Source organism: Barbus barbus (genome assembly GCF_936440315.1).
Source record: "Barbus barbus genome assembly, chromosome: 48".
Classification (NCBI taxonomy): Eukaryota; Metazoa; Chordata; class Actinopteri; order Cypriniformes; family Cyprinidae; genus Barbus; species Barbus barbus.
This window is the reverse complement of record NC_136726.1, coordinates 5,043,682-5,069,885: the sequence shown is the minus strand read 5'-3', so window position 1 is coordinate 5,069,885 and position 26,204 is coordinate 5,043,682. Positions and strand designations below refer to the sequence as shown.

The following is a 26,204-nucleotide window of genomic DNA, read 5'->3' as shown; positions in this document are numbered from 1 at the left end:
AATCCTCTTTCAAAATGTGAATTTAATGCACAACATTTTTGTGTGTGTGTGTATAAATGCTACACAATACATCAGTGGTTTTGGACTCTATATTGCCACCTACTGGATGTGGATGTAGCGTCACACTGGAGTGTGTTTATCAAACAATGGCGTAACTCGCTACTTAACTACCATGATATGAAGGGGTCCACGCTTACGTATAATAAAACTGTTTATCATTTTAAACAGTTTAGCCAAGGTTTTTTGGGTTTATTTGGCTGTAAAACTTTAAGTGGGAAAAATAAATGCACCTTTGAAGACTTAAAAAAAAACAACAACTTCAAAGTCATCCACTTTTATAGACATCAGAAAGCGTGCCTGATAACCGCATGACCTACTTTATGAGGAAACACAAATGAACCTTGAAAAGATTGGCCTGAATAGGAACGTGACTGCTTCTTTACCTTATCTACCTAGTCATTGTATTTCCATTGGCAAACAAAGACGCTCGGCGCATTGTAAAAGAATAAATACTCCATCATAAAGAAAGGACACCCAGCAGGTTTCAACATAAAAAGTGAAGAGATGTGACCCATTGGTTTCTCCAAACAGATTTCCTCATTCGTGCAGATGTTTTCAAAGAGCAGGTGCACTTTAAAGAATCCAGTGACGCTCGAGTCTCTTTAGATCAGCGGACAAAACATGGGACAGGTGCTCAAAACAGACCAATGCCAAAGCTGCAGACTTCATTATCGACCCACAACACTGAATGAATTAGTTCATCCAAAAACTCAAACTCCTCTTAGAGTTAACAGGAGGAGGAAAGTAGTATGGGTTTTGAACAGCATGATGGTGAGATTTTCATCTTCCTTTAAGTGCGCATCTACACCAATGACCTTGGATGATGTTTTTGGAAAGGCTATTAACCTTTTTTGTTACGAATAACCAGCAAAGCACTTCTTCAAGAGGGAAGTGAAACATTTTTGAGAGAAGAGAAAAATCATTTTCTATGAACTTTTTTTTTAATTAAAGACACTCTGACCCAGACAGAGTGTATTTCCATGCATATTAAATATAAAAACGTTAACATCAAACTACTGGAACCACATTGAGTCAAGTTTCTCATGCAGTATCGCATTTTTCAGAAATGCAAAAGTATCATAAGTGCATATCTGGTGCTTTAAAAAATGCATGTATGTGGGCAGTTCACTAGGTTTGGATTAGACTGATTTACACACACATAAAGCCTCTCCATAAGATGCTTCACTTTGGCATCAAGTGCAGGATGAAGTGAAAGAAGGAACAAAACAAGGTAGCGCTGCTTGATTGTTGTTTATAGGCAGCGCGGTAAATATAGCCCGACTCTGTCATTACAGCCACCACATGATGACAGAGCTCTTTGTCGTTTGCTGGGATTTGTGTGTAGTGCAACTTACACTGCTCATTTTGCAGTTAAACTCCCATAACTCAATAAAGCACAGCCCCAAATCAACAATGAAAGTGTTCTCCTTTCTCCTCAGGCTCAAGACAATTTACTACGGCTTGAGTTTCAGGTCTATTTTAAAAGATGCTAATGGCCTAATCCAATTCAATGATCTATTCTAAGCTAAGCTAAAAGTGCTACCGCCAGACCCGGAGATCGGCTGAATGGATTCGAAAACGGTAAAACTCAACTGTTTCACTCTTGGGCAGTTGGAAAATGAGCCTATTTCCAAAAAAAGTGGAGTGTTTTTTTAAAGAAACATTCATCACTCAATAGAATATAAGCTTGCGCTAAAAACACTCGGGTGTATAATAGCCAGAGAAAGCAGACTCAGAAAAGCAATACAGCTTGAATTTGATCTTTCACGCCACCATTTAGATCATTTCCTCACAGCAAAGTTGACAAAACTGCAGTTACACATTTATAATTCTGATGATTTTCTAGGAAAAGTGTTTATTCAAAATTGTTGATTCATTCTCTCTGGAAATAAATAATTGCTGATGGCTGTTTTTCTTCAGTTTTTATTTTTTATTTTTATTTCTTTCAGCATTTCTTCTTCACTTTCTCTGCACTTATATGTATATAAAACACTGTATTCTTGCACTTCTGGTTAGATGCTAACTGCATTTCATTAGCTCTGTACTTGTACTCTGCATAAATGACAATAAAGTTGAATCTAATCTAATCTAATTTTCGTCTTTTTTTTATTATGATGGTTAACAGGAAGCGAAATGGGAGAGAGAGAGAGATAGGGGACAGGATCGTTAAAGCTCATTGAGATAGGATTCGAACTCGAGACACCCATAGCGCAACGACGCTGTATATCGGCCCACTGGCCAGAAGGCTATCTGCGCCGACATTTTTCTCCTAAATTATCTAATCGGATATTTTATGTGTGACCAAAGTTGCAGCTGAAACATCAACTTGTTTGTTCATATAGTATGCCTTTGATAATTTTGCATAAGGATGCATGATATATCTGTACCATAGTTATATTTTTTAGATTTGTGTTTGATTTATGGATGCTTAGTTTCCATATTTTTCCATATAAATTACATTTGCTGTCACATCCTCACTTAGACATATTTAAAACATGTATTTTTTAAGCAAATCTCAAGATGAATATTAATTTTCATTCTGCACTTTATGCTGGGATGCCTGAATTTACTTGTAGCACACAAAATTAATGATATATATATATTTGGTGATCTATTCAGACAAATTAGCCCAATTTTGCAATTGGCTATACATGTATGCATTTATTTATTTATTTGTTTGTTAATCTGTCATCATAACTCAAAATCTTTGAACGGTAGTCTACCCCTAAAAAAAGTGATCCAGATCAACTCCCATATCAAGTCCATTATGAGAATCTGTAGTTTTGCACATCTCTAGCTTAAACCAACCTAAGGTGGTTAGCAGTAGGTGTCTAATCCTGGCCAAGCTGGTCTGTTTGTTGGTTTTAGAGAGGTTTTGGGCATTTGTCATTTTGGGAGACCAGCTGGTCGACCAGATAAAGCAGATAAACAGCAGCTTGGCCTGTCTGGGAGACCACCTAAACCAGCTAAGACCAGTAAATCGCAAATCATAGACAAGAGCAATGATAACAGCGATGCCTGCCTTAGCAAACACAACTAACTAGCTGGAGATCTGTGTAAGACAGTACTATCAAGATCTCATCTCCAGAGAGAGGTGAAAAACTCAGAGGGGCGGTTCTGGGTGGGACGGTTGTTTTTCTTTCCGTCAGAAAAGCTTTCAAAAGCTCAGGAAGAGGGGTATGAAGAAAATCACCTGAGGGTCACGGGGCACGAGAAACAAAAGCCATGTGAACTCATCCTTCAAAGGCCCCCGGCACCGCCGTCTGACAGACATCCAAACACAGAGAACAATGACGCTTTCAAAACATTTCACTTTCATCCTTCATCGCCATCAAAGAGACAGCAGGCGCGCAGAAAGATATTCTTGTTCCATTTCACAGGAATTAGTCTTGTTAATTCATATGTAGAGCCTGATAACCAAATGTCAGAACAATTTCAGATCATATTCAACAGATGTTGCTGAATCGTAGCCAGCGGATCTTCAGTTTGAATGAGGCTTTGTTAGGCTTCAGGAGCGCGGTAGATGGTGCAGAGACGATGATAATAAAGCAGGTTTGTGTACATGACAGTACTGGGTGGATTCCAGACCGGGAATCTTTCCTCAGGGAAACAGGTCAACACCAATTTCAGGATTGTTCAAGCAACTAGTAATAACTGTCATTCAACAAGCAATTACATACTCAGCGATATACAAAAGAACGATTATAATACATGTACATTGGGCCAAAAACTTAAACTTGAGTCATATTAAAATAAATAAATAAATAAAATAAAAAATAAAACCAAGTGGCATTTATTTGAAAGAAATATAGTACAAGCACTTTTCAAAGAAAACACTTCACAGTAAGATGTGTGTTGGTTTTAAATAAAACAAATTATAAATTAAACTCTGCACTTGTTTCAAAATATGATAAAGGCAACTTAGCCAGGATGTTATGCAAATATCAAATTCAAAAGCACCTGTGTACTAGTACTCTGTATACAATATATATATTAAACATTATTTATAAAATTTATTTAATTTTTACATCAGAAACCCACTCTAAAAAGGCTTATAAAAATAATTATTAGTTAATTCTGAACAAAGCGTTCAAGATCAAAAATGGATATATCAGCATTTCCTTTAAAAGTAAATAAATAAGATTTATATATATATATATATATATATATATATATATATATATATATATATATATTTATATATATTTATTTATTAATTTTTTGGGTTGTGTGTGTGTGTATATATATATATATATAAATATATATATATATATATGTATGTAAAGATTGAAATTAATAGAATTAAACAATTAAATAATTGTTCAAATTAAATTGTTATTTAAAATAATTTGTGTATTATCTTTGTTGTTTTAAGCTATGCTTATATATATGTGTGTGTTTATATATATATATATATATATATGTAAAGACTGAATTTAAATGTGCCCCTATACTACAACACTGTATGCAATAAAACACTATTTTATTAATTAATTGATTAATTAATTTTAAAACATCAGAATACATCAGTTCAATAAAATGGTTCTGAAAAAATTGTTATTAGTTAATTCTGAATGATCTCACAGGAAAATAATTTAATAGATTTAAAAATAGTTTAATAGAAATTTGTAAAAGTGATATAAAAAAAAATAATAATTTTAATAAAAAAAATAAAAATAATTTGTGTGAGAAAAGTAAGTCTGAATCCCGTAACCTCACGCCAAAACCTCCCCCCTTAGTGCAACAGGGCAGACTGTATGAAAACATACGAATGCGCTTAATACGAGTTTGAAAGAGAAAAAGTAAAAATAAAAAAAGAGACAAATTGTAGTGAGATTGTTTTGGCAGAATTTATTTTCAGATGCCACTTGGTTTGATATATTTTGGAGGCAACAGTTGGACCTGCCCTGATAAAACGGAGGAAAAAACCTTGTAAAAATGCTAAACTACCATCATTTCTCATTCAAAGATCCAATAAACACAAAACCTCTCCAGAGAAGCACAATCAAGTATTTTACAGCTCATTTCTTCTATTCTCCCTGAAGAACACCTGACTAATGCACTAATAAATAAACAAGCATGTTTACAGCTGGAACAGAACAATTTAAAAAATCAAGCTCATTTTTTCAAACAGTCTTGCAAATCCAACTTTTTTACACCCCACAAGTTTGCATGAACTCCAAGACTTTAAAAACGAAGCCCTGTGTGCAAATAAAAACAGGTTACTCACCTAAAACGCTATCTTTAGAAAGTGCTAGACTCCTCTGAGCGTGAGAGACAGTCGAAGGCACCTGATTCGGTACGTGAGAGTCCGTGTGAAATGTTAGGAGGGGCCACGGAGACCATCTGAAGTGGAGCCGCCATTCTGTTACCCGGGAAACCGATGCTCTTTCAAAGCGGGCCGACCAATGGCGAGGAGCCTCGATTGTGCTAGGAGAAGAGTCACATGACCAGCACACAAAAACTGATGAGTGGGGCTGGGGTGGGCAGGGGGTGTTTGGGGGAAGAATGGACGCTTGAAAGAGTCACAAAAGAAATCAAACGGCAAGCGATCCCACCATGGTGAGGCACCAACTTTATGCTTGCTTAGGGGCCGCTGACCTTTAACAATCACTGAGAATCTGTAAAAACACATTCCTTTTCTACTGAACGCCGTTACTTTCAAAAACAGATGCACTTTAGGATCATAAAGGTGTAACACCATTCCCTCCAACTATTAAACTGATCTTGTTCAATTGTGTTTCCAATGAGTTCATGATGCTTTTTCATCAGGTTCATCATGTTAAGTGCCCTACAAACATCGCACTGACTCTGATGTAATCATGGAGCAATAACACGCTCCACAAAACTCAGTGAACAACACTTCATCTCTCAGCTAAATCGTCAGTTTGAGAAAATAGATCCATTTTTTTTCTTGATTGATCTGTCTGTGACTGGAACGCTAATAACTTGGAAGCAAAACGTGATTGAAGATTTCAAGCAAAACAGGACAGATAGATTCAGACTGGCAATATTGATTTAAACCAAGGGGATTTGCATAAAACAAAAACAAAGGGCAAAGCTCTATTACAGTTAAATCTGTAATAATTCACCCAAAAATATATATTCGGTGATTATTTAATACTGAATTTCACTTCGCTCCAAAGGATCTGCAGGTGACCTCTTTATGACATAAAAGCAATGAATCATTCCTTTAATGGTATTGGTTTTCTTTTTTTAAAAACATTACAAATACCAAAGACTCCTCATTTCCTTTTATGAAGCTCTGTAAACCAAAACTGACTTGATAAGGCAATGACATCACTTCAAATTATTTTGCAATGATCATTATTTCCTTCTAAACTGTACTTTTTAATGCAGTAATCAAAGATTGTGTTTCAGAAATTTCCGACATATTTCTTTCATGGGAAATATAAAATGGATGCACAACTCGGGAGGAATAAGCGTGTGTGTGTGTGTGTGTGTGTGTGTGTGAGAGAGATGTGAAGCAGTGCCCATGATGAAGTATGCGCTATCTCCAGCTGGTACATAAGCACTTTTTGTTCTCGATCCATCCAGCAGCTGGACAGATGAGTCACTGTGAAGAGCTTTTGCAGGAGGGAGAGACCGGCACTATTTGATTCCCATGACGGCCAAAAACTAGCCCACATCATCCAGAAAGAACACGGTAAATCACATTTGGGGAGGAGGGAGTACGAAGAATTCATCATGGAAATTATTGTTATGAATGGAATTGCAAAAAAATATTACAAATTACTTACAGAGATTTGGAGAAACGTAGCATTGCATCACTTGTTCACCAATGGATCCTTTGCAGTGAATGGGTGCCGTCAGAATGAGAGTCCAAACAGCTGATAAAAACATCACAATAATCCACACCACTCCAGTCAATAAGGACTGCCGATGGCCCGGGGACAGTTGACAAATTTTGATTGGACCTCTACTGCGTCGTTACTAAGTTTATCATTTGCACATTTTTAAACCTTGCTAAATTCAAGAGCATTCAAAAAAGTTGTGAAAGACAACTACATTCAGTACTCGCACACTGTGTTCTCTAAAAGTATGTCCAAATACCTGTCTTGGAGAGTAACTTTGTAGTTTTAACAATTATTAATCTAGATTTAATTTAATGTTGTACCTACAGGTCGACTGAATGTTTTTGTTTTATTTCAACCGGGCACACACAAACTGCACTGCAATCATTTTTCAAAATTGGAAATATTAGAAAACATGGCATATTGTTTTCATCTTGCCTTAATGCATTTAAAGTAGTGTTAATAAGCGCTGCGCTGCTTTGTTTATAGCGGTAACCAAGGAATATTATTGCTGTTTCATAAGCGCCATCTGCTGGCAGAGACTGAATTAGCATTTTCATTCAGCCTGTCTGATGTCCCTCCTAAAGCAGGAGTGGGGGACGTTGATCCTGGAGGGCCGGTGTCCCTGCAGAGTTTAGCTCTAACCCTGATCAAACACACCTGAACAAGCTAATCAAGGTCTTCAGGATACAGGTAGGTTTTTCAGGGTTGGAGCTAAACTCTGCAGGACAGTGGCCCTCCAGGACCAATGTTTCCCACCCTTGTCCTAAAGCATGGGTTTATTTGTATCTTTGTTCTATATATTCAGTTGTGCTATTGTTTGTAATTTGGTAATTTGTTCTTATTTGCTAACACTTGTCTTTAATAATATTTAAACATTATATTTGTTATGATAGTAGTTTTTGGTATGGTATTGAAATTAGAATTGAGAATTGAAAGTTTAATTGGTATTTAAAAGTTTGGTGTCATAATCTTATTTATTAGAATAAAATATAATATGGGTCAAAATCAATGATAACAGCAGCTTTTATTTGTATTTTTTGTGGCAACGCAAGTCCATAATCCATAATAAAGTCCATCCCCTGCTGTCATCTCACATCAAAATCCACCCACATATTTGTTTAGAGCTGTTTTGACCTGTGCATATTTCACTCTTGATTCAGATGAGATGACTTTTTAACTAAAGAAAGCCCTACTATGGATTGTGGACTTGTATTTTGGCCAGAAGCAATGATTTGAAGTTAAAACATCGTAATGATAGATTTGTTTCCAACAAACATGCAGCTTTTGGCTTTACAGGATGTTAACTGATGGACTGGAGTTGTGTGGATTACTGTGATGTTTTTATCAGCTGTGATAAATGACCCTCATTCTGACGGCACCCATTCACTGCAGAGCATCCTTTGGTGAACAAGTGATATAATCTCATCTACATCTTGGATGGACTGAGGGCGAGTAAAATTTCAGGATATTTTCATTTTTGGATGAACTATGCCTTTAAAGATGCACTCATGGGACTGCCACATTTGCATAATTTCAGCAAAATTTCGCTCACAGAGAAGTCACCTGTCTTAAGTTCACCTGACACAACGTCTTTCTGAATCAAACAAACAGATTGTTTGTTTATTTTATAATGTTAATTCTTAAAAATAAATATTTCTAAATACATAGTTAAGAGATTCAAATCCAGTGAAACATATAAGAAACATTATTTTTAATTGATAGATAAATAGATAGATAGATAGACAGACAGATAGATAGACAGATAGATAGATAGAGTATCTCACAGAAGTGAGTACACCCCTCACATTTTTGTAAATATTTTATTATATCTTTTGATGTGACAACACTGAAGAAATGACACTTTGCTACAATCTAATGTAGTGAGTGTACAGCTTGTATAAAAGTGTAAATTTGCTGTCCCCTCAAAATAACTCAACACACAGCCATTAATGTCTAAACCGCTGGCCACAAAAGTGAGTAAACTCCTAAGTGAAAATGTCCAAATTGGGCCCAATTAGCCATTTTCTCTCCCCGGTGTCATGTGACTCATTAGTGTCACAAGGTCTCAGGTGTGAATGGGGAGCAGGTGTGTTAAATTTGGTGTTATCGCTCTCACTCTCTCATACTGGTCACTGGAAGTTCAACATGGCACCTCATGGCAAAGAACTCTCAGAGGATCTGAAAAAATTTATTGTTACTCTACATAAAGATGGCGTAGGCTATAAGAAGATTGCCAAGACCCTGAAACTGAGCTGCAGCACGGTGGCCAAGACCATACAGCGGTTTAACAGAACAGGTTCCACTCAGAACAGGCCTCGCCATGGTCGACCAAAGAAGTTCAGTGCACGTGCTCAGCGTCATATCCAGAGGTTGTGTTTGGGAATCAGATGTATGAGTGCTGCCAGCATTGCTGCAGAGGTTGAAGGGGTCGGGGGTCAGCCTGTCAGTGCTCAGACCATACGCCGCACACTGCATCAAATTATTCTGCATGGCTGTCGTCCCAGAAGGAAGCCTCTTCTAAAGATGATGCACAAGAAAGCCCGCAAACAGTTTGCTGAAGACAAGCAGACTAAGGACATGGATTACTGGAACCATGTCCTGTGGTCTGATGAGACCAAGATAAAGTTATTTGGTTCAGACGTGTCAAGCATGTGTGGTGGCAACCAGGTGAGGAGTACAAAGACAAGTGTGTCTTGCCTACAGTCAAGCATGGTGGTGGGAGTGTCATGGTCTGGGGCTGCATGAGTGCTGCCGGCACTGGAGAGCTACAGTTTATTGAGGGAACCATGAATGCCAACATGTACTGTGACATACTGAAGCAGAGACTGGGCCGCAGGACAGTATTACAACATGATAACGACCCAAACACACCTCCAAGACGACCACTGCCTTGCTAAAGAAGCTGAGGGTAAAGGTGATGGACTGGCCAAGCATGTCTCCAGACCTAAACCCTATTGAGCATCTGTGGGGCATCCTCAAACGGAAGGTGGAGGAGCACAAGGTCTCTAACATCCACCAGCTCCGTGATGTCGTCATGGAGGAGTGGAAGAGGATTCCAGTGGCAACCTGTGAAGCTCTGGTGAACTCCATGCCCAAGAGGGTTAAGGCAGTGCTGGAAAATAATGGTGGCCACACAAAATATTGACACTTTGGGCACAATTTGGACATTTTCACTTAGGAGTTTACTCACTTTTGTGGCCAGTGGTTTAGACATTAATGGCTGTGTGTTGAGTTATTTTGAGGGGACAGCAAATGTACACTGTTATACAAGCTGTACACTCACTACTTTACATTGTAGCAAAGTGTCATTTCTTCAGTGTTGTCACATCAAAAGATATAATAAAATATTTATAAAAATGTGAGGGGTGTACTCACTTCTGTGAGATACTGTAGATAGATATATAGTTAGTAAGTATATATATATATATATATATATATATATTCAAATATTCCATTAAGCATATGCTGCATTAATGCTTTAAGCCTCCTGGTCCCAACTGCTGGTCTTTGATTTTGTTTGACATGCGCTCCTTTTTTTTCTGTAGATGACTGCCGGCCCACATCTGCAGGGTCCTGATGAAGAAACAGACATGACGATGAAACACTGAGCAGATTTAATGAGTGATTCTCAGAGAATACTGAAGACATATTGCTTCTACCATGGTTTGTGAACTGAAAAGGATATGATACTCGTCCCAGATTAATTTACATATTGGAATATAATTCAGTTTTGAATAGAGGATGCAGAAAGCTTTAGTGTTTAGAAAACTTTAGCTATAGTGTTTCAGTTTTTAAATAAGTCTCGTAAAGGCTCCGAGTTCTCTGGTTTAGGTGTGAAGTGTTTATCTGAGGGGCTTGATGGTTCTGCCTCCAGTTTGAGCTTCAGCTGAACCTTGTTGATTTCCACACCCAGTATTTTTTTTCAGCTTACACACAGTGTATGACAGGTGGGGGTCTATCAGTAGAGTTTTTATTAATTTCCAACTAATGTGCATAACTCAAATGCTTATAAAAGTAAAAACCTCCTTATACATGCATATATAATCAATGTAGCAGGAAGGCTAACAGCTCTGTATTTATGAATAAATGTTTAAAATGGTCATAGATTTGGCACTGCAGGATTGGTTCTGTTGATATAATATACTGAAAAATGTTGTGTTGATGCAGAGATTATAATGCATCGTTAAATATTAATAATGGAGGAGGATAGCATCTGTGTATGGGAGCATAATTATCAATAATTATATGTTTAAAAAAATCTAATTGCTCAAATCAGTCATATCTTTGATCATTATTAATTTATATATCTGAAAATGTCCACACGGACCTCCACTGTAGCCTGTTTTTTTTATCTCAATGCACAGAGCAGATTTTTCTCCAAGTTATGAAAATATTGATTAAAAATTCAGATGTCCAAAGTATAAAGAGGATACTCACCATCACTCGCAAAAAATTGTCTGATTCTTCTGCACTCATATTTATACTCATCAAACATTCTAATGCGATCATAACAATGGACCACACCCACTGATCTCATTGGCTCAAATTTGTCTTAAAACAACACACCTGCTTTGAATATTAACAGTATTACCAAAACATTATAAAATTAAAAATATCATCAAAAAAAAATATTAGCTAAACTTAGAAATAAATATAATATCTAAGCGCTTTTATGACAGCAGAGAGCAGCGGCAGGAACTTGTCATGACAGCCATACATTGCTGCTTTAGGATGCGCTGAAGCAGGAAACATGTACTTAATTTTATTTATGATTTAAAGCAGAATTTTCTAAGTCAAGCAAACGTAGCTGTCATTATACTGTACAGCAGTATGTCGGTTTTATCCCTTTTTTTTTTAGTTATTGCAGTATTTAAGTTATAAATTGAGCAAAAGTACTTAACATCCATTGAAATGGGGCAGATTAGAAAAATCATCTGTAATGTAGCCACTCTAAATTAAAAATCTTAAATATAAAGAGTTCCCTAGTTACTGACAACAGAGAGCGAGAGAGAGAGGTTTTACAGTTTCAAGATTAAAGAGAGCAGAGAAACTGAAAAGATTCCCTATCAAATATCTGTAATTATATTAAATACTATAAAATTGCTAAATAAATCAAAATAGATAAAGTTGGGGGCTGAATTTTTATTTTATTTTTTATTTAATTTTATTAAATTTGATTTGATTTTTATTTTAAATAATTTTTCACTTTTATTATTTTTTATTTTATTATTATTACTTTAAATAACTATCTTATGCTTATTAAGGCATTCATATAATGCATCCTTGCTGAATAAAAGTTTTATTTATTTTTTATCTTACTGCCCACAAACTTTTAAATGGTAGTGTACATTTGTTCTTTATTAAAATATGTTCCATACATTCAATTTTTTCATTCGCTGTTTGCTTTTATTAACAATTTTCCATCCTCCATTTTCCAAATATTAACAACATAAATCTGGATGTGCACAAAAAATGTTTGTCCAAAATTCTGTCCAAAATGAATAAGACTTGGAGCCTGTGGAGATTCTGCAGAGATAAATGCTGTGGTGGTCATCTGTGGACGCGTGGAATAACAGTCCTGCACCTGCATCTGCAAACACTGAACCTGCAAGAGCAGACATGTTCACGATCCGCCAGAGATGAAGCTGCGCTGCTGGAGATCCAGTCTGCATCAGTGATCACATGACATCTGTGCACGAACACGACTGAGACGCTCCTGTCAATCAAAGCTGGAATACTTCTGAAACAAAGCAGAGACAAACAGCAGGTATAACAATGCAGACGGCGCCCCCTAGTGATTCAGTAGGGTTGCAAAAGACTTGTTAAAAGAATTAATGGGAATAAACTGGAAATTTTCAAAACTGCAGGAACTTAAATGTAGTTGAGAAAAAAAAAATCTTGCAGTATAATCTTACTGATTTAATGCAATTTCAGTTTGATTTCTACCCTACACATTGCTCAAGCACATGCACACAGCACACTGCTTACTGCAGGCCACACCTCCTACATGCACTGTGCTTTCCTCTATAACATTTCTTAAATCCTGCACACAAAATATCAATGTAAGTTACATGAATATTACACAATTTTTTTTTTATTTCCTTGCGCTGTGTATAATATCCTGTGCAACTAAATTAGGCTATACCACTGTACCAAAAAAATTAAAACCACTGACAGAACAAACATTTAGGTAAGATAATAATAAAACAAAAGTCTAAAAATGACCCTCCCCCACACACAATCCCCTCTAGTCACCTCTAAGTTTTGATATTCTAAATATATTTGATCTATGGGATTCAAGTTTAACAAAAAGTGTTTATACAGTAGCTAGACAATTTATGAGGTATGTGCTAGCTGTGATGCTAGCCAGCCCGTTTTCTGTTATCATACATAGTACTTGTCAAAAGTTTGTACACATTACTATTTTTAATGTTTTTAAACATTGCATATCTTTTGCTCATCAAGCCCTCATTTATTTGATCAAAAATACAGAAAAATATTCCGCATTACAATTTTAAATAATGGTTTTCTGTTTTAATATACTTTAAAATATAATGTATTTCTGTGATGCGAAGCTGAATTTTGAACATCATTACTCCAGTCCTCAGTGTCACATGATTCTTCAGACATCATTCTAATATACTAATTTATTATCAATATTAGAAACAGTTGTGCTGCGTAATATTTTATTACCTGTGATTCTTTTTTCAGGATTCTTTGATGAATAAAGACTGTTTTTTTTTTTAAAGAATAGCATTTATTTAAAATAGAAATAATTTTTTAACAATACACTACCATTTAAAAGTTTGGGGTCAGTATCTTTTCTCTTTTTTTTTAAATAAATTAATACTTTTATTCAACAAGGATGTGGTAAATTAAAAAAGTAGTAGTAAAAACTTAGATTGTTAGAAAATGTTTATATTTTGAATAAACACTGTTCAAAAGTTTTCATTCATCAATAAATCCTGAAAAAAGCATCACAGATTCACCCCAAAAAATCCAAAAATGTAATTTTTCTAATTTTTATTAGTTTGCATGCATGTGAGCCTATGATCAAACAAAATGTTTATATTTATGTTTGTATATGACACCCCTGCAAACAAGTCTGCACTGGTCCTTTACGGCAGCCCTCACTTATCCTCCAGGAAGCCTAAGCGCTGTTTTATTGACAATAATAAAGTTTGAAGTCACCGTTATGGAGGTAAGTGCTTGCTTTTGCTGGGTTCCTGACCCTTGGCTTTTTAACTTAAGCTTTTTCCTCTGGCTGTTGTAACTGTGTGTTTCTGAAGCACATTTGTTACAGCAAAAGTTGCAAAAAGAAAAACTGATTTGATGATTCAGTCATCACGTAGTGGCCTGATTCCCTGATCTCACCCAGAGTGTGATCTTTGAGGACATTATTTAGATTTAATTATTTCTTATTATTGTAGCCCTAGAATACAACTGCTTGAAATTTTGTCCTGCTTTAATATTTTGAATGTTAAGTCATTATGCAGAAATTATTTGGACAGGATCATGTAGACTCACACAGACATCAAGATTCAGAGTATGAACCTCAACAATGGTGACAGTTGGAATATTTCCAAAATTCCCCAGACGAAGTTCCCATGGAAAGTGTTCTGAAATTTTCCGCCCCTTTGCAACCCTAAGTGTAAGTAACAACTTTAGACTGCTTCTGAAAGTGTGCAGACCTGCAGTGAAGATCTATAATCTAATCTGACCCACAATGCATCACTTCAGATGGGTGTTTCCGGTCTGGGAGTCTCTGTAGTGCAGCTCTGGCTGTTTGTGGATGTCTGGGTGTCAGTCTTTCAGAGCGTATTACTGGTTTATGTTGGGCGTCTGAGTGTCGATGATTCCCAGCAGCTTCTGACCTGAGTCAGGAGAACACACTGTAGTCAGAAATGTGTTTGTTAAAGTAATAAAATCAGATTTGACAGGAATGATGGGACTCACCAGTGCGCTCTAAGAGCGGAGGCCGCAGGACTGGAGGGTCTGTGAGGTTTGTGGAGGATTGGAAGAGTCTGAGGTCTTACAGTCATGATGCTCTCATGAGTCTGTTCTGACGCTCCGTCTGGATGATGAGCTCTGAGTCTCTGGCGGCGGATCTGTGTGATCCTCCAGCCCGCAGGGGGCGCTGCTGCTGCTCTGGGTGGAGGAGACGGAGACATGGAGCAGCCTGATGAAGAGCTGAGTCTCAGCATCTCTGCAGATTCTGTCAGAAAGAAGCATCAAAACATGACGAGACTCGTGAGCATCGTTTACATATGAGAGAGAGAACCTGACGCACCTGCTGAGGGAGACTGAACAGACCAATCAGGAGAGCTCGTGTCTCTAGTGATGTCATCACTGCTGAAACTATGACTGCCTTCATCTTCATCTTCATCATCTTCATCGCTGTGGTGGATGCTCATCACCTGCGGCTGCCGCTCCTTCTCCAAAACCAACAGACGTCTGTCAGGAGAAAAGCAGACTTTAACAGGAAGTGTGTGTGTGTGTGTGTGTGTGTTTGAGTGTGTGTGCGTGAGAGAGTGTGTGAGTGTGAGTGAGTGTGAGAGAGTGTGTGTGTGTGTGTGTGTGTGTGTGAGAGAGAGTGTGTGAGTGAGTGTGTGTGAGAGAGTGTGAGTGTGTGTGTGTGTGAGAGAGTGTGTGTGAGAGAGTGTGAGTGTGAGTGTGTGTGTGTGTGAGAGAGTGTGTGAGTGTGTGTGTGTGTGTGTGTGTGTGTGAGTGTGAGAGAGTGTGTGTGTGAGTGTGAGTGTGTGTGTGTGTGTGTGTGTGAGAGAGTGTGAGTGTGTGTGTGTGTGTGAGAGAGTGTGTGTGTGTGTGTGTGTGTGAGTGTGAGAGAGTGTGTGTGTGAGTGTGTGTGTGTGTGTGAGTGTGTGTTTGGAGGTCCAGTACTTGTTGTGCTCAATCCTCCAGTTTCTGAGTTCATTAAGAACATCTCTGTGGTTCCTGTGGCTCGTCTCTTCGCGCTCACACGTGTGTTCAGGAACGAAACTGAGTCGAGTGCTGGGACGAGTTTGAGAACCCGAGCTCTGGAGCTGGACAGATGGAAAGAATATTGTTTTCATGGGGTCATATATAATATGCATATGTAATTATATTGGTGTTCAGTATTTGGATCAGTTTGATGAGATTCACCTTTATTTTCTGTCTTCGTGCTCGAGCAGCCTGTAGTGGATTCCCACAGAGAACTCCACCAACACCTGAGCAAACATCAGCTTCACATATTACTTCCCAACAGAAACCAATAAATATGTCATATTATACTTATTATTGTTGTGATTGTAGCATAAACGCATAATAACATGTTGAACAGTTTATGAGAGTCAACAGCGCTGCACAATTTGGGGAAAAAAAATCTAATTAGATTTTTCTGATGAAAATTACAACTGTTATTTAAAATTAATAATAAAAATTAGTAGTAGTGGTATTCATAGTGGTAGTGATATAAATTTATGTATTATTACTTATAATGATAACTTATTTAAAAAATAATAATAATAATTATTATTATCATTATTATTACCGTATTGACCCGAATATAAGACATATATATATATATGTTTTTTTCTTGGAAATACATCTGAAAAAACGCGGTCGTCTTATATTCAGGGTCTACTCTACTCTACTCTTCATGTGCCATGAAAAATAATATAATGTGTTTTAAAGATCAGGAGTGAAAACAAAAGGGGGTCATCTTGTAATTAGGGTCGTCTTATATTCGAGTGACTACGGTAGATAAAAACATTAAACCAAACAATAAACATTAACATTAAATTATTAATTCATTAAAAACTCTTAATAGTAACTCATGTTTACTGTGCTTGTAGGGCTGCACAATTTGGCCATAATTTTGATTCTATATCAAGAACAATAATAATAATAATAATTGTATTAATAAAGAGACAATAACCATTATTGTTATTTTTATTAGTAGTAATATTAATCATAGTAGTATTATTACAAAATAAAAACATTGCACAAAATAAATGCTATTATTGTAATACTATTAATTATTATTATTATGAATACTTTTTATGATTAATTATTATTTTTGAACAAAACATTAAACAATTATTAGTATTATTATAAAAACAATAAACAAAATGAGAACTATTATTATTGTAATATTAATTTATTAATAACAATAATAATGATTAAACAATTAAACAAAAACAAGAAATATATTATAATATTATAAATGTATTATTATTATTATTAAATAAAAACATTAAACAAAATAAATATTACTACTGTAAAATTTCATTGTAAAAATGAATTTATTAAAATATACAGTTTTTTTTTTTTTACAGTACAACTGTCAAATTATAATACTAATATTTATGGCTTCGAGAGTTGAGTTGAGATAGAGTTGGACTTGTAACCTGAAGGTTGTGGGTTCGAGTCTCAGGTCCAGCAGGGATTGTAGGTGGGGGGGGAGTGAATAACCAACACTCTCTCCACCCTCAATACCACGACTGAGGTGAGACCCTTGAGCAAGGCACCGGACCCCCAACTGCTCCCCGGGCGCCGCAGCATTAGCTGCCCACTGCTCTGGGTGTGTGTTCACTACTGAGTGTACACTTGGATGGGTTAAATGCAGACCACAAATTCTGAGTATGGGTCACCATACTTGGCCACACACCACTTCCCTTTCCCTTCCCCTCTTAACTGCTTAATTTGAAGCCACATAGTGATTTTGTTATTATTTCTGTGGCTCGCTCAGCTCAGAGTCAGAATAGCGTGTTTTACCGTTGGTCAGATCACTGGCCTCGTGGTTCAGGATGGCGATGTCTGAGCCGGAGGATCCTGGTCTTGATCCGGTGCAGGAGGAGAGAGGTCTGGCGCTGTCTGGACGGCTGGAGAGACTCGTGGGCCGGGCTGAAGCAGGTCTGACGGAGCTCTCTTCTGATGGAGAGACTGGTTCTTAAACATATGGAGTGCTGCTCAAAGCGTCTTCAGAAGCTGCTGCTTGTCTTTACCTGCGAGCTCCAGGCCGTCACTGACCGAAGCGTCTTTGATGGAGTCTCTGAGAAGAGTCCAGTCCTGCAGTGAAGCTCTGCAGCGTTGAGGTTTGTCCTCTTCAGCAGGAACGTCATCGAGGAAGATCAGCTGAGGGATCAGTTCACGCACCGCAGACCTGAAGCTGTAGCCTGAGACCTGCAGAACAGCAATCGATCTGATTTTGTGTTTTTCTAGTCAAATCTAGCTTTACTTATTATTTTCTATCGATGTTTGCAGAAAAGGGCTGTAAAGTACAAGATTTCATTGCTGAAGTATTTTCAACTTGAACCTGTAGTGTTAAACTTTGAGATCGAGTGGACATTTACCACATATTTGCCTCAGGAAATACTTTATGACACATGGTTGGACAACCATTCAAACTTTGGGGATTTCTTTTAAAAGTCTCACACAGGCTGCATTTATTTGATCAAATATACAGTAAAACAGTAATATTGTGAAATACTATTGCAGTTTAAAATAACTGCTTTATATCTGAACATATTTTAAAATGTAATTTATTCCTGTGATCAAAGCTGAATTTCAGCATCATTACTCCTACATTATTCAGTGTCACGATCCTTCAGAAATCATTCTAATATGACGACTTACTGATAAAGAAATATTCATTTTATTAACTGTTAAAATTTTGTTCATTTGTACTATTTATTTATTTATAATAATTTAATAAAATAAGGTGAAGTGCTAAAATTACTGAAACTAAAATACATATAAATTAAAGCTAAAAAGAAGTTAAACTAAAATTAAGAGAAAACTGAAAATATAAAATTAAAAGCGAATCCAAAATATTAATAAATCCTATAATAGTATATAAACTAAAACCAGTTCATTAAGCGAAAACCAGCTAAAACCAATGTTGCAAGCATGAATTAGCATATTGCTAGAATGATTTAGATAGATAGATAGATAGATAGATAGATAGATAGATAGATAGATAGACAGACAGACAGACAGACAGATAGATAGATAGATAGATAGATAGATAAGAAATATTAGATAGAATGAAATCTTAAATGAGTTTGAATTTGAAATGTTTAAATGACTTTTTCAAGCAAACTTAATTATTTGAGAACGTTCAGAAAAACTGAAAAGCAATGTTCCCACAACGCTGGCAAAATTATAAAATGGAACTTATTTTTAATGCTTTCTCTAACATTGGATATAGCCAAATAAATAAATAAATAAAAACAAAGAAATTAAGAGAGAAAAAAAACCCTGGATGATTTGAATATTCTGAAATAATTTAGAAGTTATGTTTCCATATCTTAATGGGATGTTAGCTAAATGTTCTTGGAGCATATTTTTGTTAGCTGGAAATGCACTAGCACCAACCTTCATATCAATCATTTCTCTCGTCTAGTTCAGTTCTCTAACATCAAATGTGTTATTGTGTCATTTGTGTAATGCATGAGGTGGGGCAGCATTACATTTAAGTGCTCAAAAACAAGTCATTGTGATATAATGGGCTCTATGGAGACATCGTTATCTGTCTGGACCATTAGTCTGCTCAAGCACAGAGAAGCTGAGCCTCATCGCTCTCATGCTCTGCTCCACCAGCTGCCATAAACCCTTCATGTACCTCAGAGGCTCCTGGAGCGGGACGGGTGCACACAGGGTTTCCTTCCAGTGAAAGTGTCCTGAGCTTCACACAACAGCCCAAATACCACAACTGAGCCAGATCTTCAACCTGGTTCTCCTCCAGATCCAGCAGCTCCAGATCCTCCAGCAAACTGACTGGACTCAGGTCTGAGATGCTGTTGAAGGCCACATACAGCTCCTAAGCAAAAACCAGGAACAGTTATGACTAGGGTTGCAAATACATTTCCAGAAACTTTCCATGGGAACTTCATCTCGGGAATTTTGGAAATATTCCAAGTTGGAAACTTTACAGGAATTTATTTTAGAAATTTGGGGAAATTCACATAAACTGTATAAAAACATAAACATTTTGTTTGGTCATAAGCTGACATGCAAGCAAACTAAATGCATAAATGACATTTTTGACTTTGATTTAACTGTAAATAGAACTTTAATTAATTATTTCATTGAGCAACACAAAAGCATAAATGTTGAATGAACAAAAAAATATATATATTTCCTTATATTTGCTTTAAAACGAAAGCATTCCCCACCCTTCCCCTTTCAAAAAAAGTCCCAATCCAAATGAAAGCATTTTCTCTTAAGTCTCTGGTTTCTGAATTTTTCCTCTTAATCCATTCAGGTCTCATTGGGTTCTTCCTGGACCTCATCAACATCCTCCATGTCTGCTTCCTCGACATCTGACTCTTCATCTTCGGTGTCACTGTCCAGCCTTGTGGAGGATGGCTCTGTGTCAGGCTCAAAGAGCCGTAGGTTTGCCCGGATGGCCACCAGTTTCTCAACGCTTGCATTCGTGAGCCTGTTGCCAAACTTTGTGTGTGTGTTCCCAAACAGTAACCAGTTGCGCTCAGAGGTGGCTGATGTTGGTGGGATTTGAAGGATGACACAGGCTACAGGTGCAAGGGCCTCAGATCCACAAAGTCCTTTCCACCAGGTAGATGCAGATATGTGCTGGCACGATTGCCATATCCCATCCCATTCCCAAAGGCCTTGCTTGGTACGGTACTTTGCTAGACTGCCGAGAACTTTGCCTTCATCAAGACCAAGACGGTGAGACATGGCAGTAATAACGGCGTAAGCACTGCTGATCTCTTCAACAGAGAGTATGCTTTTCTCATACTTTGGGTCCAGCATGTATGCTGCTGCGTGTATTGGTTTCATGCAGAACTCTTGGTGCTTCTCCAGTGACTTGACCACTGCACTTTCCTCTGCTTGCAGCAGCAGGGAGGCAGGCAGGACAGTTTGTATTTTTTCTTTGAGCTCAGCAAACAGATATTTAACATCTGATAAGATGGCAGTGTCATCTTCTACCTTGGCAACAGCTGCTGCTATTGGTTTGAGGATTCTCAGGCTGCTGGTCACTCTTTCCCAGAACATATCATCTAACAGGATTCTCCAGATGGCACTTTCAATGGCTGCAGTCTGGGATATGGCCATCTCTTGCAAAGACTCCTTCCCCTCTAGCAGACTGTCATACATGAAGACAACCCCACCCCATCGAGTGATGCTGGGGAGCTTCAGTGTGGTGCTCTTGTTTTTTTCTTTTTGGATAGAGAGGTAGATTGCTGAGGCTACATGTTTGCCCTTCACATGCTTCACTACTTGCTTCGCTGTCTTGTAAAGTGTGTTCATTGTATTCAGTGCCATGATGTCCTTAAGGAGAAGATTAAGAGCGTGGGCAGCACAGCCAATTGTTGTTATGTGAGGGTAGGTCTCCTTCACGTGTGCCCAAGCAACCTTCATGTTTGCAGCATTGTCAGTTACAAGAGCAAAAACCTTCTCAGGTCCAAGATCATTGATGACTGCTTTCAGCTCATCAGCGATGTAGCGGCCTGTGTGTCTGTTGTGCTTTGTGTCTGTGCTCTTATAGAATACTGGTTGAGGGGTGGTGACAATGTAGTTGATATTTCCTTGGACATTTGACCACCCATCAGAGATGATGGAAATGCAGTCTGCTTTGTCAATGGTTTGCTTGACCTTCGCTTGCACTCTGTTGAACTCTCTATCCAGCAAATGAGTAAATAAAGCATGTCTGGTGGGAGGTGTGTATGCAGGGCGAAGAACATTCAGGAATCTCTTCCAATAGACATTGGCTGTGAGCATCAGAGGTGAGCCAGTTGCATACATTGCTCGAGCAAAACATTCATCAGCATTTCTCTGGCTACATTCATCCATTGAGTCAGAAAATCCTCTGATTCCAGAGCGACCATGAGCTGACGAGAGGGTGTCTGAATCCGAATCATTTTCACATCGAATGGAAGCAGATGAACTCTTGTCTGGGGTTGCTTGTTTTGAGCTCTGGGAAAACTTTGGGCACTTGACTATATGCTGCTGCATCTTTGTGGCGTTCTTAACATAGGTCTTTGCACAGTATTTGCAACTGTACACAGCCTTTCCTTCCACATCGGCTGAGATGAAATGTATCCACACATTAGATGGTGTGCGTGGCATTGCTCTGTAGAATAAGATTAGAATTTTTATAAAACACTTATGCAATGCACACACACACATACATATATATATATATATATATATATATATATATATATATATACACATTTGTGCTCATAAGTTTACAAAATTGCAAATTGCATGTTACTTTTTATTTAGTACTGCCTGAATAGGCTATTTCACTTAACAAATGTTTACATATACTCCACAAGACAAAATAATAACTGAATTTATAAAAATGAAATAGCTCATTCAAGACATTATAAAAAAATAAACATGATATTTTCATGATCCCTCTTATTTTGTTTCAATTAATAACATTTTGCACATTCTGCGAGGGGTATGTAAACTTATGAGCACAACTATATATAAGCCATTTTAATAAACATTTTACAATTGATGCAAATGAATAGATATAGGCTAGATTAATAAATACTCCTCAATTAGCATGCTTACTGAAGCAAACTATAACCTAGTATATACAGTACCAGTCAAAAGTGTGGAAACATTACAGTTTTTATTGTTTTTGAAAGAAGTTTCTTATGCTCATCATTCAAGCAAGCCTGCATTTATTTGATCAAAAATGCAGAAAAAAACTGTAATATTGTGAAATAATATTACCATTTAAAATAATGGTTTTCTTTTTTAATATACTTTAAAATATCATTTATTTCTATAATGCAAAGCTCAATTTTCCACAGCCATTACTCCAGGGCTGCGTTCAGCCCCGAAAAAAAACGGTGCTGTAACATGTTGATATGCTATGTTACTATAAAACTCTTACGACAAACATGTCTTCTAATATCTTCAGTTGTTGCGTATACCGAGCTGCAGCGGACACATATTAAATGACTTCACTTGGACTCATTGTGTGAGCTGTCTCTTTAATACCGCGTGGTTTATATACAATATATGCTGCTGATTGGGCTGACATTTCTGACACACCCACCAAACAAGAGAAAACATATCTCAAACCCTGTTGCACACCGTTTCCAGGAAACATGTCGTTCAACCCGGAAACCGGAGCAAAATGTTGGGCACCGGTGTGAGCCTGAAAGTGCCCCAGTTTTCAGTGTCACATGATCCTTCAGAAGTCATTTTAATATGGTGATTTATTATCAATGTTGCAAACATTTGTGCTGCCTAATATTTTTTGGAACCTGTGATCCTTTTTTCAGGATTCATTGATGAATAGAACTGTAATTTATTCATTTATTATTATTAATTGTTTTTATTATTGTTGCAAATTATTAATTTATTATTTATAACAGAATTTATTCAACACAGAAATCTGTTTTTAACAATCTTTACTTTATTATCACTTTTGATCAATTTGACACATCCTTGATGAATAAAAGTATTAATTTCTTTCAGGAAAACTGTTTCCAATATTGATAATAAATCAGCATATTAGAATTATTTCTGATGAAAATTCAGCTTTGCATCACAGAAATACATTACATTTTAAAGTATATTAAACAGAAAACAGTTTTTGATTAAATAAATGCAGGCTTGATGAGCTTCAGAGACTTGATAAATGATAAATAGTATTGTGTCCAAACATTTGACCAGTAACCTATACTGTACTTCTGTATGATAACAGAAAACTGACGAGCAGAAGTGACTAGCACATGATATCTAGCCTCATAAACTAGCTTACATTTAGCACACTTGATTTACTGACTAGCTAGCTACTGTATAAACACAATTTGATATTTGCTAGTTAAACTTTAATACTATAGATCAAATTCTTTGACCAAAGTAATATCACAACTCACTTGAATGGATGTAGTCTTCAGGTTCAAATGCAGAACTGCGGCTTCAATATTCTTGTGATAGTCAAGAGCCTGGAAAACGGGGGGGTTCCCCTCTTAAGTGACTAAGGGAGGAGGGGGGGGGGGGGTCTTTTTTTAAATGATCTCATCTAAATGTTTGCTCAGTTAGTGTATTTGTTTTTACAGTGGTAATATTTTGGTGCACTATAGCTTACACACGGCTACATTAAATGTATGTAATATTTATGTAATTTACATGACTATTCACCAAGATCGACATTTTATTAAATTATTTTGTGTGCAGGATTCAAGACATTATCGGTGCGTGTGATTCAATTCAACTAAAATTGCATTAAATCAGGTTGTTTTAACCAAGACTATGCTGCAAGATATTGTTTTCAACAACATTTAGGTTCCATGTTATAGGCTATCCTGCAATTTCCCAGTTAATTCCCAATAATTCCCATAGAAAGTTTCCAGCCTTGAAAATTCACTTTATTCAATGTTGTTTGATACCTTTAAGGAGGAAAGAGCAGAAATCCCCTCCAGGTCGGTCAGACCACATCGAGCCAGACATAAGACCTGCAGGTGGGAAAGGCCGGTTCCCAGATCCCTGAGGAAATACTGAGAATAATAAGCCATCATCGCCTTTCTCTCCAGCAGCAGCTATATCTGATTCACTTCCTCTGTCTATATTATTATATCTCCATGAATGTTGATCTTCTGTGAAATTTATGGGTTCTGTTTTCTTTTATAAATTCTATTTGTTTGGTTTTTGAGAATGAGGCCTGTAACACAAGCTGTTCATGTTGGCACCTGCATACTTTTTTTGGTGCATACTACATTTATGGTGTTTTTTGTCATTTTTAATCTTGACATCCACTCTTATTGTACAGAATAGAGTAGCATTAATATTATACAAAATATCTTCTGTTGTGGTCCACAAAAGAAAGTCATACAGGGTTCGAGTGAATGATCATATTTTCATTTTTGGGTGAACGCACTGTAAAAAAAGAAAAAAAAGAAAAGCTGAGCCAACTTAAAAGCTTTTTGCAGATTCTTGAGATCTCTCAACTCATTGTTGTAGGAGATTCTCAACTTTTTTTTTACAGTGCGTTTTCTTTATGGATGTAACAAATAAACACTGTAAAAAAAATAAAAATGGTTCCAAAAAGTAGTTTCAACTTAAAATAATTGGTTACCCCCGCTGACTTCAAATTTTTAGTTTAGTCAACTTGAAATGTTAAGTTACTCAATGTTAATTTAAGCGACAACTGAACTATTTTAGTTGAATAAACTACAAAATTGAAGTCAGCGGGGTAAGAAATGATTATTATTTTTATAGTGAGGGTCTTACCGCACAGATGAGATCAAACTGTTGTTCATTTTCAGCTGTGTAAGTTTGGGCAAGTAGATTCCTGTGACACAAGACCACAAAAACACAAACAATCATCAGATTCATCAGATGGTGTTGTATTTATTCAGTCACTTCAAACCATTACTGTTTCTCACAACGTGAAAGTTTATTAAGTAAACATTTGGCTCCCCAAAATTCTTATTACCAATAAATAAAAATTAATAAGCAAATCTGACCGAAGTTGTCCAGAGTTTCCTGTCGCGTGTCAACACACATCTCCAGTGAAGTCACTTCCTGTAAATCATCTGATCCAGAAATAATTTTCTGAAAAAACAATTAGCTTAAACCTCAGTTTTTCACTCCTGTTGCTCTTTATTTCAGAAATAATATAATGTTTTCGCACTGCACATGTTTGATGTGTATTCTCCTCATCGAGCTCGTACCAGTTTGTGAGGTGAGAGACTCTGATCTTCTTCAGGATCAGGATCAGGTTTGGGGTTTAATAAACCAGATCCACTGAACTCAGTCACAATGGACAGAGCTGAGCCTGGTCTCCTCTTTATCGACGATTCCCTCGACATCTGTAACCTTGAATAAATATCTAGATGTTGTTCCACAGCAGAGCTTGCAGCGACACCGTTAACTGCTCTATATTTGCTCCGTATCTTCATTAAGTTTAATTCTCTTACCTGTATATTTAAATAAACACCAAACACCGTGATATCCAATGTTAGGTTTCGGAGCGTTTCACTTCTGCCTCACAGCGGGCGAGTTTGCTTAGCAACGGGACCTACTTCCTGGATACGGGGCTACGTGGGATTTGTAGTTCATTAAACTACACGAGTCTGCTGAAAGTAAAATGGTAATAAATGGATTTGAATGCCCTTATCAAACAACAGTTATTGACTAATTAGCCCATTTTATTGCTAGAAATAGGATGATCAGTCTAAAAAGGCTGCAAACACACCACACCTGCCAGAATCAATACCTGCATGACATCTGTGACCCTGGAGCACAAAACCAGAATTAAGTAGCAATAGCCAAAAATACACTGTATGGGTCAAAATGATCCAGTTTTCTTTTATGCCCAAAATCATTAGGATATTAAGTAAAAATCAT

General features: G+C 36.9%; 2 protein-coding genes across 5 annotated transcripts; both read right to left on the bottom strand.

The window, feature by feature from the left end:
- Positions 1-12,163: 12,163 nt before the first annotated feature.
- On the bottom strand, positions 12,164-25,873 carry LOC306866333 (leucine-rich repeat-containing protein 56-like). 4 transcript variants are annotated; one of them, XM_079411454.1, is made up of 14 exons: positions 25,775-25,873; positions 25,529-25,673; positions 25,322-25,409; positions 25,086-25,146; positions 24,245-24,341; positions 19,483-19,680; positions 17,864-18,041; positions 17,634-17,789; positions 16,020-16,084; positions 15,777-15,919; positions 15,169-15,332; positions 14,835-15,093; positions 14,570-14,752; positions 12,164-12,618 (listed from the first exon to the last, which is right to left on the bottom strand). In XM_079411454.1, the coding sequence occupies exons 2-13, from the start codon at positions 25,664-25,666 to the stop codon at positions 14,590-14,592; spliced, it is 1,710 nt and encodes a 569-aa protein (XP_079267580.1). In that variant the 5' UTR covers positions 25,667-25,673; positions 25,775-25,873; the 3' UTR covers positions 12,164-12,618; positions 14,570-14,589. The 4 variants fall into 4 exon arrangements, with proteins under 4 accessions (XP_079267580.1, XP_079267583.1, XP_079267581.1 ...); XM_079411457.1 differs by having other exon boundaries at positions 12,217-12,618; positions 14,604-14,752; positions 25,775-25,870; XM_079411455.1 differs by having other exon boundaries at positions 12,220-12,618; positions 14,604-14,752; positions 17,634-17,801; positions 25,775-25,870.
- LOC306866332 (uncharacterized protein) lies at positions 19,923-23,832 on the bottom strand. Its single transcript, XM_079411453.1, has 2 exons — positions 23,732-23,832; positions 19,923-21,957 (listed from the first exon to the last, which is right to left on the bottom strand). The coding sequence occupies exon 2, from the start codon at positions 21,951-21,953 to the stop codon at positions 20,121-20,123; it is 1,833 nt and encodes a 610-aa protein (XP_079267579.1). The 5' UTR covers positions 21,954-21,957; positions 23,732-23,832; the 3' UTR covers positions 19,923-20,120.
- Positions 25,874-26,204: the final 331 nt, after the last annotated feature.